General features: G+C 42.3%; 1 protein-coding gene across 6 annotated transcripts in view; it reads right to left on the bottom strand.

Annotated features, from left to right (window-relative positions):
• The window catches only part of PKHD1 (PKHD1 ciliary IPT domain containing fibrocystin/polyductin), a 625,550-nt gene that overhangs the window by 133,838 nt on the left and 470,663 nt on the right, over positions 1 to 21,049 (bottom strand). For all 6 annotated transcript variants that reach the window (XM_040427208.1, XM_040427210.1, XM_040427212.1 and 3 more), the window contains 4 exons: positions 12,794 to 12,946; positions 11,095 to 11,967; positions 5,476 to 5,641; positions 4,073 to 4,221 (listed from right to left, as the gene is read on the bottom strand). In XM_040427208.1, coding sequence (XP_040283142.1) covers positions 4,073 to 4,221; positions 5,476 to 5,641; positions 11,095 to 11,967; positions 12,794 to 12,946 — 1,341 coding nt within the window. The remainder of the gene's footprint in view (positions 1 to 4,072; positions 4,222 to 5,475; positions 5,642 to 11,094; positions 11,968 to 12,793; positions 12,947 to 21,049) is intronic.

Genomic DNA, 21,049 nt, shown 5'->3' with positions numbered 1-21,049 from the left:
CTCCTCCTAAACTCCCATCTTATTAGTGCGGCTGCTTTAGTTCAAAAACAGGCCGATATCCAAAAAACCTCGGAATCAAAACAGAAAGAATGAAAAGAAAACAAACCAATAATGTCCCTATCCTACGATAACATTGGAGTTTCTGGTATTTGCCGGCCTTGGAGAAAACTCAAAATAAATGAAGCAAATGTGTATCTCATTAAATGCTAATATTTGGAAGACAAGAATATGATGAAATGCTTCCAATTTCTTCTTACAAGAACCCTGCAAATAATTTTCAGAGCTTTTCTTGTGTCTAATTTTGGACCCTTTGAAGATCTTCCTCATGTGGGAAAGAAGATAAAAATAAGACTCCAGGAACCTCGAAATCTAAGTCCAAATCTCGGATTCAGTAGCAGAGGTCAGATCTGAGGTGCCTTGTTACTTTGAAGAAATATGTTACGGATATTGTCACGGATGTTTTAGAAAAGACGGTTATTGACATGGAGTATAAATAAGAAAACACAAAGATAGATCTTGGGATTTCGACAATAGTCTAGGTTGTAAGTTCTGAAAACTCATGTAAAAAAATGTGCTGTGGATGGAAAAAAAAAACTGGATGGAAAGAATGACAGTATATTAATTGACATAGATCTATCTATTTATCCTTCTGTCCATATATCTATTTATCTATTTGTCTATCATTTACGTGTCACTCTTTTGGCATAGATGTCAACTGGTGTTGAGGTCCACCTATTACCATGGTTTACCAGGTGAGGCCTATAAGAAAAAGTCAGTTCTGACTTAATAGATGTAACACAGCGGGTGTGGAGGACATCGTCTAAGTGGTCCCCCGGTCTTCACCCTTACACCACTATACAGAGATCAGGAATCCGCTCAAATAAAACCCACCAGGCGTCTACCATTTCTAGTAGTCACCGTTCAGTGACAGCTGACCCAGACGGTTCCAGACACTGATGTGTGGCACCAAAAGGGACAGAAAGAATCAAGGTTAGTGGGCAAGCCAAGGTCAGGGCAGGCAGAGTCCAGGCCAAAGGTTGGGACAGACAGCATAGAATTTGTACGATAAACAGGCGAGGTCAGGGAAGGTGGAACAAGTACAATACGGCAAACAGGCAAAAGTCAGGCATGGAAAATCAGATGGCAACACCTTCACAGAGACCAACAAGCTAGGGAACCTTTTTGCTCAGGCGCTCAACCAGAGGGGGAAGTTTCTTACATGCTCTGGAAAGGCTAGCCACAGGCTGGAACAGATTAGGAAGCATTAGCTTTTTAAGAGCCAGAGAGAGAGAGAGCACACATTCCCTATGGGAAGAGATGACTGCAGGTGAGCAAGAGACAGCAGTCCTCATGTGGAATGGCCAGTCCAAACACTACTCCGGTAACTGTGTCAGATGGAATGGGGCATAGTGATGCAGGCTGGCACAGACCGCCGGAGAAACAGAGCGGAGGTTCAGGTGAGTATTCAGGTGGCTATGCTTATTGGGAGTAGGAAGATGCTGGCAGGCATGGACCCACAGTGTTGGATGCTTGTCCTAATGTGAATGGGACTAAGGGAGTAAGTTCACACGCTATCTTAGAGATATCTCAGAATCTTGCAACTCAAGCTGCCCTGCACTTTCCTCTCTCATTAGTCAATATCAGAGCGGGGAAACTTTACGCCCAGGGAACAATGGGCAGCTAGGCGACCCAGTAAAAAAAAAAAAAAACTAGCATACCCATAGTCAAATTTGCATACGGGGCACCAAAAATAATGGTGGAAATAAGAGGGGAACAGAGAAACTCTTGGAAAAATAGAAATGTCGCTACAGTAAGTTGATATGGTATTTCATACTATTTTGGGTGGTAGCAGGTCCTCTTTAAAAAAGTGTATATCTGCAGGATCATACCCATTGAACCAGGTATACTGCCTGGTGGGGTTGATCTACTGATAAAAATTATATCTGTCTTGTGAAAATCAGTTGCCGCAACCCTGAGAAAAAAAGACTTTTATTCTTCATGCAAATTAGGACTTCACTTGAAGTGAAGGGCATAGCCATTGCTGGAAAGCTAAGTTGCCCTGTATACACTTAAAGGCGTTGTCCAGCGCTTAATCTTCAGGATAGGTCATCAAAATCTAATCGGCAGGGGTCCAACACTCGTCACCACCACCGCTGTTTGAAGAGGAGGCATGGAGATCTGCTTCCTCTTCATTACACTGCACTTCACCTCGGAAGTAAATGGAGCGAGTATTTGTAATTACACTACACCACCGCTACATTGAGACGATACGTAGCGTAATGATGAGGAAGTAGACCGTCGCCAATCAGATATTGTTGATCTATCCTGATTCCTGAGAGGATAGGTCAAGAATATTAAGCGCTGGACAACCCCGTAAAGCTTTATCTTGCTGGAATACCATAGCCCATTTTCACAAAGCCGGTATCATTTTAATCAGCAGGATCAACCCTACCAGGCAGTATACTGTAACTGGTTTAACAGCAGTCATCCTGCTGACAGGCACTTTTTAAATACTTATGCAAGCAACTATATTAGTTTCTAGTTTTATTGTAAAAAAAAAAAAAAGTGTGTCTGAAACATTTTGCCTTTAGAGGGGTTGAATACTTTTGCAATGTATATGTAGGCTGAGCAATGCATTTTATGTTCACCTTACCTTACAAAAAAATAAATAAACGAAAAATCTTATTTGTGTAGTGCACAATTTCCTGCGCAATGGCTTGTATTAATCTTCTTGCTTATACGGTACAAAGCCTAGGTACAGCGCCATTACTTTGCCTCGAAAACGATGCTGTATCTCCAGCATCATAAACAGATTGTCTAGGTAACCTCGGCGTCAGAGAAATAACAGTCTCGGAGCCATATTCTGCTGCCTTTGTCATTTTTTGTCTCGGATTCCTGGCAGTATTTTATATTAGAAAGCTGAGGAACCCAGGACATCAGCGGTCGAAAGCGAGAACATAAATTTCTGCGGAGATTAAAGAGACATATACCTAGTTTCAGTCTTTGAGGCCTATAATTGCCTAGGAAAGAAAATGAGATTTCCCCTCGGGCTACAAGAAAATGGCATATTCAGGCTTAGATACAGGCAGACACGTTTTCTGTCAGCCTTCCAGTTGTATCTGTATCTCCGACGTCCTGTCAGTCCTGAAGAATAGAGACGCTCAGGATAGAATAAAAAAAAAGATCCCAATAATGCTGTTTGAAGTTCTTACAGCTACAGACAAGAAATGCGATGAATTTCTGCAAGGAAGCCAGGAAATGCAGGATGAAATAGCAACCTGAAATACAGACGTACCAGGAGGGGGTATGCCAAACTACATACTGAATGTCAGGACAGTAAAAATACTCTTGGAAGATACTTACCCATGAGCCATCTTCAATGTTCCTCGGCATAGTGGACCCAATTCTTCCAAGTAATGGTGTCTAAGTTAACTCCTCTGCTGATGTCCTGACTCCACTGGTGTGAGAACCACAACCACTGGACATAATGATCATGGCAATGTAGTTGAAGACGCAATGATGGCAATGATTAGTCCACAGATGTTGGCCCAATCTAGTGGTTGCTGGTGGCATTGATATCAACAATCAACGTTAGACCTACTGCTCCCTACATGGATCATAGGAGGCTAATACCAGATGAGCATTAATTCGAGTATGTTGAATCTCAGAGTATAAGAATATATATAAAGTCATCAGTGCATGGGTCTGGTGCCAATGTTGACATACCGTTATGACTCCAACCAAAAGGAGATGATAGAGTCATGACAAGCCCATCATTCTTTTTTTTTTTGGTTCTTTGTGATAGGATATGAAATCTCTTGCCCAAGTAAAATGTCACCCAAGGGGTAATTATAGATGAACCCTAAGAAGAGTGAAGTTCAAAAGTCTCCTCACACTTATTTTAAAAGTTTGGCATTGGTAAGATAAGAATACTGATAATACCATGCAGACATAGACCTATTAACATATGCATTTTATGTCAAAGTCATGTATGGATTGTTGGGGTTCTCTCTCTAGATATTTCCTTTTTATAGTCATCTGTCAATAGATGTACCTAAGAGTATTTACTTACCGACATTGTAACAGGGATATACAGCATCAAGTTCTGACTTGGAGAAGACGGAGGTTGGAGGGCCAAGACCCAGAAAACTGCCATCCAGATCTTTGAATAGGGCGACTTGTGCACCAGAACATTCAGTGGATAACGGGCAACCTGTGGTTCTGCCATGAAATGAGAAAGGCATGTAATTACTGCATTAGTAGACGTTTGTCCTTTGATGGGAAGTTACACAAACTACTTTTACTCCTTGGTCAATGTACCATCATGAGACCCAGCACACTCATCTACCATATTTCAAACCCTATGGTTATCAGAGCTTTGCACTACAAATCTCCTATATGGGTGTACTTGCTATAGGAGCAGACCCTGAGGTTCATGGGGCACCAATTACCAATATTTGGGTGTTTTGGAGAATAGTAATTTGGCACCTTCAACTAACACGTGCAGAAATAATAGTTGAGATAATCAAGGGTTTATAAGAGAAGATGGACTCAATTTCGACTATGTAGCATTTTCTTCTCAATGTATGCCCTTCTATTCTGTAGAGGCATATGTATAGATAATAAACTGCTCAAACCAAAATGCTTCTTCAACCAGACCTCAATGTCTATGTCATTGTGTTGATATTTGAGATCTCCTACAGAAATTCCAATATGCCTATGTTTTTCTAGGTAGGTTGTGGACCTTCTGTACCATGAATGGATTGGTAAAAGATAACTTGGGGTCTAGAGCCTAAAGATGTCCATACACATTAGATAAAACTCAGTCGAAACTGTCAATTTCAGTGAGATTGGTCAAGGATCTACTGTATAAGGGGACCTCTTGAAGCTCCCCAGATGGTGAATTTTTAGTAAAGAATCATGAGGATATGTTGGACTTCAACATCTTTGAACTTTTTTTTTCTATAGCAGATAGTGTAGGAGATCTGGCAGTGGCTTCCCATTGAAATATGCACCTAGCCGACCATGTACGTTTCCAGTAGAGTCTTTTGTTTTCTGATCAGAGGTAATAGCAGGGTACACAAAAGACACAGTTCAGTGACAAATTCAGCTGGTTATATCTGTGATTTAATCAGCACGATGGAAAAATGGAGCATAAAATGTAGAAAATTGCAATGAAAGTAGTCACAGGGAATAAGGAAAAGGTCCAAATGAAAAGATGGAAACTCTTTTGAAAGTCATGTTGTGCGTGGCAGACATTTTCTTTCATCCTAATTGTCAGTGAAATTGTAATTTTGCTCACTTAAAAGTTAATGTTATAGATAGTTCTGAAGAGTAATTTCATTGGTTTTCAAAGTCGAAGGAGGGTGCTATGGGCATTGGGCACCACTGTAGTACTGGAGTAGTCATAAGTTTTAGGGGGCATAATAGGTTCTCTGGGGACCATGTTAATAATGCACATGATTTCTATGATACCTGTCTGGCGGATGGAAGTAGAAGATGTAGTCAGGTCTTATGTCAGACATCTTAATCCTCTTGGCTGTGATTGGGCAGGTTATGGCCATGTTTCCAGGATTAGACATAATGCAAGTGTCAATATCATCACTGTAGCAGCTTTTCTTAAATCTAGAAAATGTAACATCTGGTGGGTAAAAAAAATAAATCAATGGTTGAACTTTCTGAAATATCCTTTAAAGAGTTAACTCATAAAGACAACCCCTCTCCATATGCCTTATTGGGACTTACGGACATGGCCACTTGGGAGGCCCTTCTATAAGCCAAAACTGAGACCGGCTGTTTCAGAACGTCATCTGCTTTGGTGTGCTCAAATGAAAGGCCACCATGTCATAGTACCAGTGTCATACCAAGGGGGGCTGAGGGGGAGAGGGGGTGCTCCACCCCAAGTGCCAACTGTCAGGGGGGTGCCAGAAGCTATGAGCGCTTCCATCAATACAGTTGGAAGCCCTCATTGCTTGAGCGTCGGGAGCTGCAGTCCTGTCACTCACTGACTGCTCAGCTCCCCAAGCTTTTTCTCTTCTTCAGGCTGGTGCACTGAATGAAGAAGCAGGAAGTCTTCTTCTCCCTGTTTCACCATTCAACCTTGCAGGCACAGTTCGCACTGCTGGCCTGTGTGGGAGGAGCCTGCATTCTTGGAATCTGCCTTTGCTCCTCCCATAGTGCTGCAGCACGATCTGTGCCTCAGTAACGGGACAAGGTTAGTAGTTACTGGTTTTTTTTTAACATTGAGTTGGCACAGAGGGCTTTACTACTGTGAAGGGAGCACAGAGGGCATTACTATTGTGAAGGGGCACAAAGGGCATTACTACTGTGAAGGGGGCACAGAGGGCATTACTACTGTGAAGGGGGCACAGATGGCATTACTAATGTGAAGGGGCACAGAGTGCATTATTACTGTGAAGGGGGCACAGAGGGCATTACTACTGTGAAGGGGGCACAGAGTGAATTACTACTGTGAAGGGGCATATCTGTTATGGGGCACAGAGAGGACATTGCTACTGTAAGGGACACAGAATGCATTACTACTGTGAAGTGGCATAACTGTTATGGGGCACAGAGAGGACATTACTACTGTAAAAGACACAGAGGGCATTACTACTGTGAAGGGGGCACAGAGGGCATTACTACTGTGAAGAGGCACAGAGGGTATTACTCCTGTCAAGGGGCATATCTGTTATGGGGCACAGAGAGGACATTGCTACTGTAAGGGACACAGAATACATTACTACTGTGAAGGGGCATATCTGTTATGGGGGCACAGAGAGGGCATTACTTATATCAAGGGGCATAACTGTTATGGGGCACAGAGGGCATTACTACTGTGAAGGGGCACAGAGGGCACTACTACTGTGAAGAGGGCACAGAGGGCATAACTACTGTGAAGGGGGCACAAAGGGCATTACCACTGTGAAGGGGGCACAGAGGGCATTACGTCTGTCAAGGGGCATGACTGTTATTAGGCACAGAGTGGGCATAACTGTTATGGGGCAGTGAGATGGCATTTTTACTGTGAAGGGGGCACAGAGGGCATTACTACTGTGAAGGGGAATAACTGTTATGAGGGCAGAGAGAGGACATTACTACTGTAAAGGGGCACAGAGGGCATTGTTACTGTAAAGGGGCATAGATGGCCTTACTACTGTGAATGGTCATATAGGGTATTACTACTGTGAAGGGGGAACAGAGGACATTACTACTGTGAAGGGGCCCAGAGGGCATTACTACTGTGAAGGAAGCACAGAATGCATTAGTACTGTGAAGGGGCATAACTGTTATGGGGGCACAGTGAGGGCATAACTACCATGAAAGGGGCACAGAGAGGGCAGAACTACTGTGAGGGTGGCACAATGAGGGCATAATTACTGTGAGGGTGGCACAATGAGGGCATAACTACTGTGAAGAGGGCACAATGAAGGGATAAGTACTTTGAAGGGGTACAATGTGGGCATAACTACTGTGAAAGTATTACAATGAGGGCATAAATACTGTGAGGGGGCAGTGTGGGCATAACTAACATGAGGGGACACAATGTGGATATTATTAGGGGGCACATATCTGAACATAACTACCGTGAAGGTTGTACAATGAGGGCATTACTACTGTGAGGGGTCACAATTTGAGAGGTGCCAGAGAAAGGACCTGCCCCGGGTGCCAAACACCTTAGGCATGCTACTGCATAGTACATTTCCCCTGTAGTGGCCACTGTTGTGGTGGCCGCGGCTTCCCCAGGAAACTCAGCTGTTTGCCACATGTGTTAGGAGCTGGTCAAGTGGCACACAGTTGATCGCCACCGTCATGGCTCTCATATGAAAGAAACTGTTATTAGAATAGTGGGACTGCCAATCAGTCCACACCAGCTAATGTACACCAGACTTTTCTACCACCACTTTTTGGATTCCAGGGCTAATATTTTAAACATTTTTATTAAAAATGTTTTCCAAGATTTTTTTTTTACTGATAATCTATCCTCTGGATAGGTCATCAATATTTAATTGGTGGGGGTCCGACACCCGGGACCCCCCATCAATCAGCTGTTTTGAAAAGGCACCAGCGCTCCTGTGAGCACCACTGTCTTCTTGCAGCTTACCAAGCACAGTGCCGTACATTGTATAGCGGTTGTGCTTGGTATCGCGCTTGGCCGCAGTCAATTGAACCAGAGAGAAGGCATTGTTGCCGCTGCTGCCTTCTCAAACAGCTGATCGGCTGGGGTCCCAGGTTTCAGACCCCCACCGATGAGATACTGTTGAACTATCCAGAGGATAAGCTATCAGTAAAAAAAAAGATCTCGGAAACCCCCTTAAAGTTAATTTAGTGGGGATAAAAACCCTACCATTCTTCCATGTTTTTTTAAATATTTATTTGTTGTTGTTCATTACTGTCCTACAATAAGTGCTTATATTTATAGTACAAGCAGTGATAGTTATGACGATACAAGATATGTGGGGGTTGTATTACTTTATGTGTGATTTATAAAATGTACTTTATTAAAAATATTTTTTGTTGCATAGAAATATTTTTAGGATAGAGAATGCAACTGGCACGACTTAACATGATTTAGCCTTTCATGTGGTCCTACGCTGTTCCCATAGGGTCCACCTTGCCCATCCCTTGTACACTACCATGATTAGGTTTGATCATTCTTCCAGGGAGGAGGGGGGTATTATTTCTCCTTATGGAGAGTGCCTAATAGACTTAAATGGTCTTACGGACCAAGCAAAAAAGTATGCAAATTAGCTCTCTTTCCAAAAAGAAAAGAAAGCTGAGCCTCTAAAGACCCCAAATGTACCTGGTACTACCTGGTGGTATTAGAAGCTCAGCTTTATTTTCTCTTTGGAAAAAGAGATACTTTTCATAAGTTTCATCATGGCACTAAACATCCTACCAGGATTGAGTTTTCCCAGATCCCGAAAACTGCAATGGTCGACTAGGTGTGTATTACTCTGTGGTGCCTCACTACCAGACTCCTGATGTACTAATATGTCGAGGTACATTAACTGATTAAATAGTCTTCAGACACTTTTTTTCACATTTCATTATCAGCCTTGCAAGTAAAAAAAATAAATTAAAATACATAAACATATTCAGACCCTTCACTATGACACTGGAAATTTAGCTGACAAAGCATATTAGAGCAAAAACCAAGCCATAAGGAAGGAAAGAACTGCATGTAGAGCTCAGAGACAGGATTGTGTGGGGGCACAGATCTGAAGAAGGGTACAAAAAATCTCTGCTGCAATGAAAGTTCCCAAGAGCACAGTGGACTTTGCTTTCTTACATGGAAGAGGTTTAGAACAAATGGGACTCTTTCTAGAGCGGACCGCCCCACCAAACTAAGTAATCGGGGGAGAAGGGTCTTGATAAGAGAGGTGACCAATAACCCAATGGTCACTGTGGCTGAGCTCCAAAGATTCTTTGTGCAGAAGGAAGTAACCTCCATTAGGTCAACCATTACTGCAGCACACCACCAAACTGGTGGCCAGAAAGAAGCATCTCCTCAGTAAAAGACACATGAAAGTATTTGGAGTTTGCAAAAAAAGGCCTTTCAGACTGTGTGAAACAAGATTGAACTTTTTGGCCTCAATTCTAAGTGTCATGATTGGAAGAAACCAGGCACTGTTCATCACCTGCCCGATACCACCCTTACATTGAAGCATGATGGTGGCAGCATAATGCTATGAGGGTGATTTGCAGCAGCTGGGACAGGGAGACTGGTCAGGGTTGAGGGAAGGCTGAATGGAACAAAATACAGAGATATTCTTAATGAAAACCTGAATAAGAGTACTCTGGACCTCAAAAATGGCTGTCCGCTGATGGCCCCCATCCAACCTGACAGAGCTTGAGAGGATATGCAGAGAAGAATGGCAGAAGATCCTTTGTGACACCATACCGAAGAAGACTGGAGGCTGTAATCACTGCCAAAGGTGCTTAAACTAAGTTCTGAGTAAAGGGTCTGAATACTTATGTCAATGCAAGATTTTAGTTTTTCCTTTTCAATAAATCAGCAAAGATTTCTAACATTCTCACTTTCTCATTATGAGGTACTGAGTGCAGATTGATGGGGAAAAACATTATTTTTTTCCAACATAAAATGTGAGAAAGAGAAAGGCTCTGAAGAACGCACTGTAGGTTTCATGGACCTAATTCGATGCTAAAATATTTTGGAAGAATGTTCTGTGAAAACACACCTGTTCTCATTAATCCATAACCCCTTTCCAAGTGAGTCAAGGAAAGTGTCACGAGGGTATCAAGAGCCACGTCTGACTCCGTTATACCCGGGGTCAGGAAGTCGCAGCGGGTGGCTGCGCGCTCTATATCTAAAGATCATGGTGTTTCTTAGTTATTGTTTTCTGTGTTTGCCTTGCTATCCTTTTTGTCTCTCTCAGGGATCCGTAGCTTCTCCTCCTCAGCTGTTTCGTGTCTGCCACTCCCTACCTCCTTATATTCTCCCCTCACACTTCTCTAGTTGCCAGTTATAGAGTTCCTGCCTGGACATCTATACTGACCCACTGGAGTGGTTAATCCTGGTTGTTGTTCCTGTGTGCTACCCTCCGGATCCCTGTTTGGCTTATTGTTGTCTCCTGTTGTCGCCCACCTGGGAATATATGTTGAGTCTGTGTTGTCTGTCCTCCCCTTGGTGTTTTCCCTTAGAGTTAGTGGTGCGGACTAGTGTTCCCATCGCCCTGTTCACTACCTAGGGCTCAGCTCAGGGAAAGCCAGGGCTTTAGGCACGTGATCGGTGTACGGGTGAGGAACCCGTCTAGGGACGTCAGGGCAGCCAGGTGCCAGCCGCCAGGTGAGTCAGGGGTCACCATCTTCCCTCTCACTTGGGCAGGGCCTTCCTCGTTCCCTCCCTCTGTGTCACGTATGTGATAGCCACGCCGACCGTGATAGAAAGCTGAGAAACCCTAGTTGAGTCAACTTGTGCCATTATTTTAGAAAGATTCTAGGCATAGATTAAACACATTATTAAATCTGTGCCAATGTCCTCACCAGGCCATTAGCATGTACTAAGATATTTATATGTCCATATGATGAAATAATATCAAGTAGGATGTTCACTTGTAATACTTAACTGACCTTGTAATTTCATTATACCAGAGATGGCTCCATCAACTGCTAGCATGTGCCATGGGTAATCTGGCCAATGCCTAGGTCTTGCAGTAAACATGGGCCAATGAATGCCCACTCTCCCTTTGTAAGGTGAAGATGGGGCTCGGTCCCTTAGTGTGACATTGGCAGAAATTGGGTTAATTCTGTCCCGTAGGCAGTCAAATGCTGGGCTTGTCGCGACTATGACAGAGTTTTTGATTGAGATGTATTGCTTTAAGGAAGGATACACAGATACTTGGGAAACAATTGGTAAAAGGCCAACTCTGTTGTCTACAAGCGCTATACTGTCCACCACAGCACTACCTTCCACATGAAAGAAAAGGCCATAATCATAGTTCTTATAGGACAAGAATCCAGATATTTTTGTACAATTCTTAAGGCCGTCCTCCCAGTAGATATGAATTCCATGAAGGCTTGAATGAGCCACATTGTCCAGCCAAGACTTTTCTCCAAAATGACACCTTTGGCCTTGTATGTGAAAAGCAATACGTTCAGATCCTGCCACTGAATTACCAGACAAGAAAACGTGGCTTGATGGATTGATCTTCACACCGGTTACCCATTCCGCTTGGGTTTCAGGTTGTTTCATTAAGATGAGAAGGTTATCAGTAAGAATATGGCTCCCACCATCAAGGTGAATCCCATGTCCAAAGCTGTCATAAAAAACATTGGCATGTAGCAAAATGTTTGTGCTGTTGGTAGCTCTTATACCCCCTCCACAGCTGTGGTGAATGCTTGAAGAAGAAATCAAAGAACTTTGTGATGTGTTATTAAAGTTTATTGATGGGAACAATGAGGATCCAAAATTAGAAATTTCAGTGTTTGAAAGTTCAAGAGATCCTGAAATGAAAAAGTCATAGTTATGGTCTACAAATTTTGTAAATTATGGAAACAAAGCAGAGAAAAAATACATTCATTAACAAATCAGATCACTCAGAAGTGGTAATAGAACATAAGCACATTGGTTTTGTAGGGAAAGTGACCAACTCATTTATTTGATCATAATAGTGGGGATTTGATTGTAGCTGATCAAAGCTGATCTTTGGGGGTTTCAAAGATCAGACTAATGGTAGTCAGCTGATTACAGTTTTCATTTTAAAAAGGGGTTTTCCTGGTGTGAAAACCACTTTTTGAGTCTACTACTAGCTGATGAATCCCTATGATTTTGTGAGGCTATATACATACCATCGCAATCCGCCAATCCAGAAGGAAAATCATGGAAAAATACTGTCCATTTTCTGGCTTCTGAAATAAAGCTATTTTGCAAATTTTTCTCCAGAGTGCTTTGCCTAACAGACTTCCAACTTCTTGGATCTTCTCAATGAAAACCATTTACCTTTTGTATGAATTCTCAGCAGATTAAAAAAATTAGCATACTCTATTGGACAACGTATGTACAGCTGTGTTTTTCCTTGAAGCTTTGCTAATGTCTGCTCATTATGTGGTGGTATGTTTCTTACTATTTTAATTTTGTTTTTTTTATTTTTTATTTTTATTTTTTATGATATTTAAATAAAAAAAAACATATTTATCTATTTTAAATGTATATATATATTTTATGAATAAAGTAGTTTATTATATTGGAGCTCAGTAGAATGAACATGCAAGAATGCTAAAAAGAAATTCAAAGACTTTACATACTGTAGGAAAGTAGCTCTTCACATACCCAAGTATTCTTCCCCAAGAACATTTGTATATTGGCCAACCATTATTCTACCCGAACAGGGTGTGTCGGTATCAATCTGGACATTGCGAGACAACAAGCCAACCTCTGCCATCAGTGGGATTTTCCAGGTATCTCCAATTGAGTGTATTGTACCTGAAAACAAATTACCTTTTACATTTCTCAAATAATTAAGCAAATATGTTAACTGTTATCTTCCTGACAGAATACTGCTGGCTGCCAAAATGTGTTACAATGTCAACATTCCGACTGAGCAGGGTTCAAACAAAATGGCGCGAGGCACATGCACCTCACTAGTTTATCTGTAATATCAACCCAACCCAATAAATCTGATGTCTACAAAAACATTCATATTACAGTGCCATACGCTTAATATACTACAGACAGTTGGAAGGTCCTCTTTATAGGACACCATAGAGCTTTACATTTGGTGTATACATCAGGTAAAGCTCAAAACATATGAAACATAGGGTGGGTGACATATGCCTTTGTTAGCCTATACAGAGGCATATGATGGAGCCTTCCATTGGTGGTACACAATGGGAACGGTTACTGACACATACAGTACCTCCCATCAAGGGATCAAACACAGTTGGCACAGAGTCTTACCAGAAATGCAGCTAGGCTTGAATTCACATAGACTGAAAATTCAGTTTGCTGCTTTAGCCCTGTATTTAAATATGTGAGGAACTTGTTGGTGCCCACCTCTGCCTCATACCCCACCAGTTTCCCCATCTACATTCCTGAGAGATATAAAAAGAGCTAAGCGCTGTTTGTTTTACTCTGTCTATCTCTTCATTGGATTCTACAGGCAGACTGGTCTCAGTGTATCAGTAAATGAAAATCAAGGGACCTGCACCCATTAGGCATTAGGAGCTTGTCCTTCCAACCTATACGGTCACCAAACACAATGTTGCTATTAGTCTTTGTAATTGGAGGTCAACTTCACCCACGAGCGAAGACGGCACAGTTGGAAGTTGATAGATTTTTTTTTTATTAAGTTCCTGCATAGTCAGAAGGAGGGGCTGCAAGAGGAACCAGGAGGAGCAAGGGTGGACAGAGTGGCTAGGGTTCGTCCTCCATGCACTTATCTGCTCAGTTGAATATGGATTAAAAGCAACTGATTGCTACGGGAAAGGTATCATTACGTTCAGCTGAACTAGTGCTACAAGATAATATGGCTGGGTTTACCAGTCAATCCCTTTAAGTGAAAATCAATGGATATAAAGATAATGGATTCCCACCAGAATGTGATCCCTCATGAGTCCTTGCCATAGTTTCCCGAGATGAAAAATCTTGCGTTATGCTAATGTTTGGTATATGCTTTTGGTTTGTGCACCTCTTAACATTTGTTCCTTTTTTCCGCATCCCTGAACAGACCTTAAGTGTTCTAAGTGAACTCTGAAAAGAAGCCATGGGTGTGCTCCCAGGAGTGTGCTCCGGCAGGCCATCGAGGTGCAGTGGTGCATATCGAAGACACAAGGAAAAAGTTCACTTCTTCAATCTTTTCAACTCGGGGTCATTACTAACAGGAGACATCTACACAAAGCCGTATTAACAGTAGCAATGCATGAGATACTTTTGTCATGTGAATCTGCTTGGACAGTAATGTTTCCCCAACAGAAAGAGGTGGGAAGTAGCTTAGATCAGTGGTGCAACAACCAGAGACACAGACCACGTAACTGCCAACAGGCTCGTGGTGACAGACATTAGAGCACTTAGCTTCTTTCTTTGTCTGTAGCGGCCGCTAGTTGGAGCTCAATGCTTGCAGGTTTTACAGCTTCCTTTGAGTTAGCTGTATAAGTGAGCGCCTTCTAGGGGAGGCTGCATGCAGATGGCTTTTATCATTTATCATTACAACTGTGTGAAAGAAAGAAGGGGATTTGGAGCTGTACGAGTCAAAAACACAGCTGTGACCCAGATAGATTAGGCACTTATAGTGGACATTGAAAGGGTTTTCTAAATGTTTAATACTAATGACTAGTGATGAGCGGAAGGAGCAATATTCGAGTTCACAACATTTTGCGAATATTTGTCATATATTCGAGAATTCGCGATTATTTTCTTGATTGCGAAAGTTGGCAATGTAATATGCGCGTATTGCGGGCGCAATGCAGGCGTGGGTCACTGTTGCTACATTTTTCAAGCTGCTAGAAGTTTCCTGAGACTGGAGAAAATGGTTGGCACGGCAGAACATTACAATAACTTTATATGCAGATAGAGCAATTAATGATGCGCATAGTTTTGCGCAATACGTGCAACTTCACATTTAGCAGGTCTGACTACATATTACTGATTGGTGCACTAAGTATTGTTGTGACATCACAGCACTATGTCTGTAGCATGTATGTATGGACAATAGTGATGAGCGGCAGGGGCAATATTCGAATTCCCAATATTTTGCGAATATATGGGTGAATATTTGCCATATATTCGAGAATTCGCAAATTCATGATCTCTAGGCATTATTTTCTTGATTGCGAAAATTCGCACAAATATATTTTGCGATATTCTAAATATTCGCGTATTCTTGAAGTGACGATATTCGCGATTAAAATTCGCAATTCGAATATTCGTGATCAACACTAATGGACAGCAGAACCTATCACACTACCTAACACCCTGCACTGCAACCTATCAGCTGCACTATATCACTATCTAACCTACACTGACTATCTCCCACTAACTATCTGTATTATATATATAAGCTAACTAACTAACTATCTAATGTAATGGCACAGCAAAACAGAGAGCACAGAAATGTCACTGCTCTCTCTCTCTCTCTTAGAACTCCATAAAACTACAGAAAATGGCTGCTGGGGAGGTTCGTATATAGTAAGGGGTAGGAAACTTTACTATTGGTTGCTAGGGATGTTGCTAAGCTCAGACAAAGACATTGCAGCCTTCTCATTGGACCACAAGCAAGAAGCAGGGAGGGATCATGGGTTCAGATGAAAAAAAAATCTAGAATATTCACGAATACAAATATATAGCTCTATATTCTACATCTTTGCGATATCTCAAAGTGGCCATATTCGCGATTAAAATTTGCGATTCGAATATTCGCGATCAACACTACTAATGACCTATCCTATAGTTTATCAATAGTGTTGAGCGAAGCAAAGCGGAATTCGGTCTGAAGTTTAGGAAAACTTCGTGGTAAGAAATCAGTTTTTCCTAAAATGGTGACTGCGCATATTAAAAAATGAAAGTAAGAAGCCCGGGAATGTGAGATCACCCATAATGCCGTGCAGCCAGCCAATCCGCAGATAGGCATCCCCTGTGATGTCACAGCCCTATATAACCCTCATCCCGCACAGTCTCCACCATTGTCCTGTGAGCTGAGCAGAGGGAGAGATGTGGCGAGAGCTGATACGCTAGGGACAGTGTTGCTAAAAATGATTAATAGAAGAATATTAGAGAGGGAAGGTGTAGGGAGTCTGCAGGGAGAGTACAGGGAGACTTATGCTGAGTCAGTTTTATTTATTTATTCCTACATTTACTTATTCCTACATCAGCCGTAAACGCAATTCAATACCAATCAAATGGAAGCCTTTATTATTCCAGTGCTGGCGTGCCAACCAATACCATCCAGTCTGTACCCCTTAGAGGGGCCAGGTTTTAATGGTGTCCATCCTCATCTTTGCTGGATTTACTTCTTCCAAATCATCCTTCTTGGTCTCCATGTCCTAGAAAAGTCAGCAAAATGCAGAGAGAGGAGGAGCAGGATGTTCCCGATGACATATTCTCATCCATATTAGATGATGTGGAAAAGGAGGAAAAGCAGATGGCAGAAGAAGGGCTCCCACCTGTAGGGCAGGAGAGCGCTGGGGTTGGAGACGTGGGTATGCCAGAGCTAATTAATATTCTGGGTTTACTGTCAAATAACCTGCAGGAGATTTCAGGCCAGAACAGCAGTAATATGCATATTGTGCCCCCACCTAACCAGCCGAACCCCATACCAGCAACAGCCCCTGGTTAAAGGTGCCACGTGGCCATTATCAATGAAGAAGGACTATACAGTGCAGTCTTCATTATTACATGAAAGGCAGCTACGGGCTAATTGGCTGTACGGTTCTTCACCACAGGATGGCGACAACCTGCCCGCATCGCGGCTGCTCAACTAACAACTGCTTTTGTACGAATAAAGTTATATGGCAGAACATTATAGTAAAAAAAAAAAAAATTCATTTAGAAATTAAATTCCCCTGACATGTAAAAATAAAAAGGTAAAATGGATAAAAAAGTAATGTTAAACAATAGGCATTAAAACACATTTTATAAAATATAAGTCCAAGACCCTAAAATAATGTACAAATATTTTATATTGTCACAGCCATACCAACCTGGACTATAAATTTATACCATCAAAACATAATAAAAACTGCATTTTGCCAATATAAAAATTGATGTAAATTAAACACTAACATAATTGCACTGGAACATGTAAAACTCATCCTGCAAAAAACGAAACAAAAAAAAAAAACCTCATACAGAAAATGTATGATCTCTGGAAGGCAAAATGCAAAAATAAAAATAATTCAAAAAAGCAAAGTCATAAAAGGAAACTGAAGTAAATTACATCCTACTGTAGGTGGAGTGTCACTTTAAGCACTGTAGTCTGTTACTACTCTATGGTGGTTATTTATCAAACTGGTGTAAAGTAGAATTGGCTCAGTTGCCCATAGCAACCAATCAGATTCCACCTTTCATTTTCCAAAGGAGCTGCCAAAAATGAACGGTGGAATCTGGTTGCTATAAGCAACTAAGCCAGTTCTACTTTACACCAGTTTGATAAATGACCCCCAGTATGCCTAGAAAGACAAACAAAAAGTGATTAGGAAGGAGAAAGATTCCGTATATCCGGCATTATCGCGGCCAGCGCGGACTCACTCAGGAGTGAAATAGGAGCATTGATTTGACAAGTTTTAATTCAGCTGAAATGGACACTTTAATCCTTATAATATCTACTAGTAGATTTATTTCAGGATGGTGAAGCCGCCTAGACCCAGCTCACAAAACATTGCCTGAAATTATTTCTCACTTAACTGGTGACAAAGTAAATTCGGGAGAAAACTTCAATTCAAGTCACTAATCGCTATAAATTAGGTATACCCATACATCACGTTGGCTGAGGGAATGTATGGAGCGCGCTGCTGCAGTGAGCCCGCGCCATACCCAGCAGTAACAGTGACATTAGTGGCCCTATGACACAGTAGGGAGGGTGTCAGCAGCAGCAATGCACACGGGTGCGGACCCATTTATTCTCTATGGGGACTGAATGGATGCGGAGAGCACACTGTGTTCTCCGCATTCGCATTTCCGGAGCGTGGCCCCGATCCTCCCGTCCGCAGCTCCGGAAAAAAATAGAGCATGTCCTATTCTTGTCCACAATTGCGGACAAGAATAGGCATTTCTATGGGGGTGCCGGCTGGGTGTATTGCAGATACGCAATGCACTACGGACGTGTGAATGGACCCTAGCTGTAACACTAAAATAACGGATTAACCCTGAATGTCAGTGTACTGCCCAGTGATGTACACAGAAATATATGACACCTGCCGTTAATACTGAGGCACATTATCTGTATCCCTACCAGAATGGATTAACTATGAATGTGATGCACACGGTGTTACGCTCTCCCTGCAGTCTCCCTGTACTCTCCCTGCAGTCTCCCTGTACTCTCCCTGCAATCTCCCTGTACTCTCCAATATTGTCCTATTAACAGTTTGCAGCAACACTGTCCTTAGCACATGAGCGCTCGTTACTTCTCCCTTTGCTCAGCTCACAGTAGTGATGGGTAGTTCATGAACAATCAGCTCATTTAGTTCACATTCTTGAGAAAGATTAGTTCACCAGGAACTAAAGCAACTGGGCGGAGTAGACGGTAAGGACACAGCGGCTCCAGCAGGATCATTCACTGTCACTACCACTTGCTTTATAGTTCCTACTAATAGAAAAGTAGAAAAACACAATATACAGGGTGGGCCATTTATATGGATACACCTTAATAAAATGGGAATGGTTGGTGATATTAACTTCCTGCTTGTGGCACATTAGTATATGTGAGGGGGGAAACTTTTCAAGATGGGTGGTGACCATGGCGGCCATTTTGAAGTCGGCCATTTTGAATCCAACTTTTGTTTTTTCAATAGGAAGAGGGTCATGTGAGACATCAAACTTATTGGGAATTTCACAAGAAAAACAATGGTGTGCTTGGTTTTAACGTAACTTTATTCTTTCATGAGTTATTTACAAGTTTCTCTTTGTTTACAGCCATTGACATGTCGCCGAGGTTAACACGTGAGGAGCGGATAGAAATTGTGTTGATGTCTGGTGAACGCAGTAACCGGGTCATTGCAGCAGATTTCAATGCAAGACACCCTACGAGACCACCCATCTCCCATGCTACAGTTAGCAAACTGAATTTGCCAAAATGTGGACGCATGAAATCTGTCTCTAATGAAGAAACATCAGTGGCTGTCCTAGCTTCGTTCAGCAAGAGCCCACAGCGTAGCACTCGAACATCCCTTCGGCGGATATTAGCTACTCACAAATGGCACCCTTACAAACTCCAGCTACTGCAGCATCTCAACGAGGATGACCCAGATCGGCGCACTGAATTTGCAGAATGGGCAAAACAAAAATTGGAACAGGACCCTCAGTTTACGCAGAAGATTTTGTTCAGTGATGAGGCAAACTTTTATGTGAATGGTGAAGTTAACAAACAAAACCACCGCTATTGGTCTGACACTAACCCACATTGGATAGATCCCTCCAAGACTGTTGGAACAAAAAAAATGTATGGTGTGGTGTGGTATATGGGGTACAAAGATAGTGGGGATATTCTTCATCAATGGAAACCTCAAGGCCACTGGATATGCGAAATTGCTACATGATGATGTGTTTCCCTCTTTATGCACTGAAGCTGGCACGTTCCCTGAGTTTTTCCAGCAAGATGGTGCACCACCACATTATGGGTGTCAGGTCCGAGCATTCCTAGATGAACAGTTTCCTGGAAAGTGGATTGGTCGTCGTGGGCCAGTTGAATGGTCCCCAAGGTCTCCCGATCTGACCCCCTTAGACTTTTATCTTTGGGGTCATCTGAAGGCAATTGTCTATGCTGTGAAGATACGAGATGTGCAGCACCTGAAACTACGGATACTGGAAGCCTGGGCTAGCATTTCTCCTGCGGTGTTGCTATCAGTGTGTGAAGAGTGGGAGAAGAGGGTTGCATTGACAATCCAACACAATGGGCAGCACATTGAACACATTTTATAAGTGGTCAGAAACTTGTAAATAACTCATGAAAGAATAAAGTTACGTTAAAACCAAGCAGACCATTGTTTTTCCTGTGAAATTCCCAATAAGTTTGATGTGTCACATGACCCTCTTCCTATTGAAAAAACAAAAGTTGGATTCAAAATGGCCGACTTCAAAATGGCCGCCATGGTCACCACCCATCTTGAAAAGTTTCCCCCCTCACATATACTAATGTGCCACAAACAGGAAGTTAATATCACCAACCATTCCCATTTTATTAAGGTGTATCCATATAAATGGCCCACCCTGTAGATCTGCAAATACAAATGAAATAAAACAAAAAATGATACTGCTTAGACTCAGCCCCTCTGTGTGTATGAGAGAGTATACAGTGTGTGTAAGTAGGTTCATAAAACTCACCTGTTTTGTGATAAAATCCCATCCTGTGTGCTGAAGATGCTGTAGGCGCTGCTGCACTTCTTTTCAGCTCTCTCATACATTCGCCATGAGTGGATCTGAACTACTATAGGGGGCGCTGCTGAGCTCAGTGTTCTGCATCTCATTGAACTAGACCAGGGGTTAGTAACCTCCGGAACTCCAGGTGTTGTGAAACTACATCTCCCATCATGCACACTTGCTTGGCTGTTCTCTGAACTATCACAGAAGTAAAAGGAGCATGCTGGGAGTTGTAGTTTCACAACAGCTGTAGTGCCGAAGGTTGCTGATCCCTAAACTACACTGTCAGGATTCATTCTAGGAGCAGGTTAGTTCAGTAGTTCATCTAGTTTAGTCAGTTCACAAGTCACAGGCTCCCTGTCAGCCTCCTCAGGACATGGTGCTGTTGGGCAGGCAGCTGGCTATACTGGTGTCCTGTTCACTCCACCAAATATCATCTGCCTGTTCTTATTCACACTGCTGGACAATAATAAATATATCTGACTCTTTAAAAAAAAAATATATAACTCATCCAAAGAG

Source organism: Bufo bufo, chromosome 4 (genome assembly GCF_905171765.1).
Source record: "Bufo bufo chromosome 4, aBufBuf1.1, whole genome shotgun sequence".
Lineage (NCBI taxonomy): Eukaryota > Metazoa > Chordata > Amphibia > Anura > Bufonidae > Bufo > Bufo bufo.
This window is presented reverse-complemented; position numbering and strand designations above follow the sequence as displayed.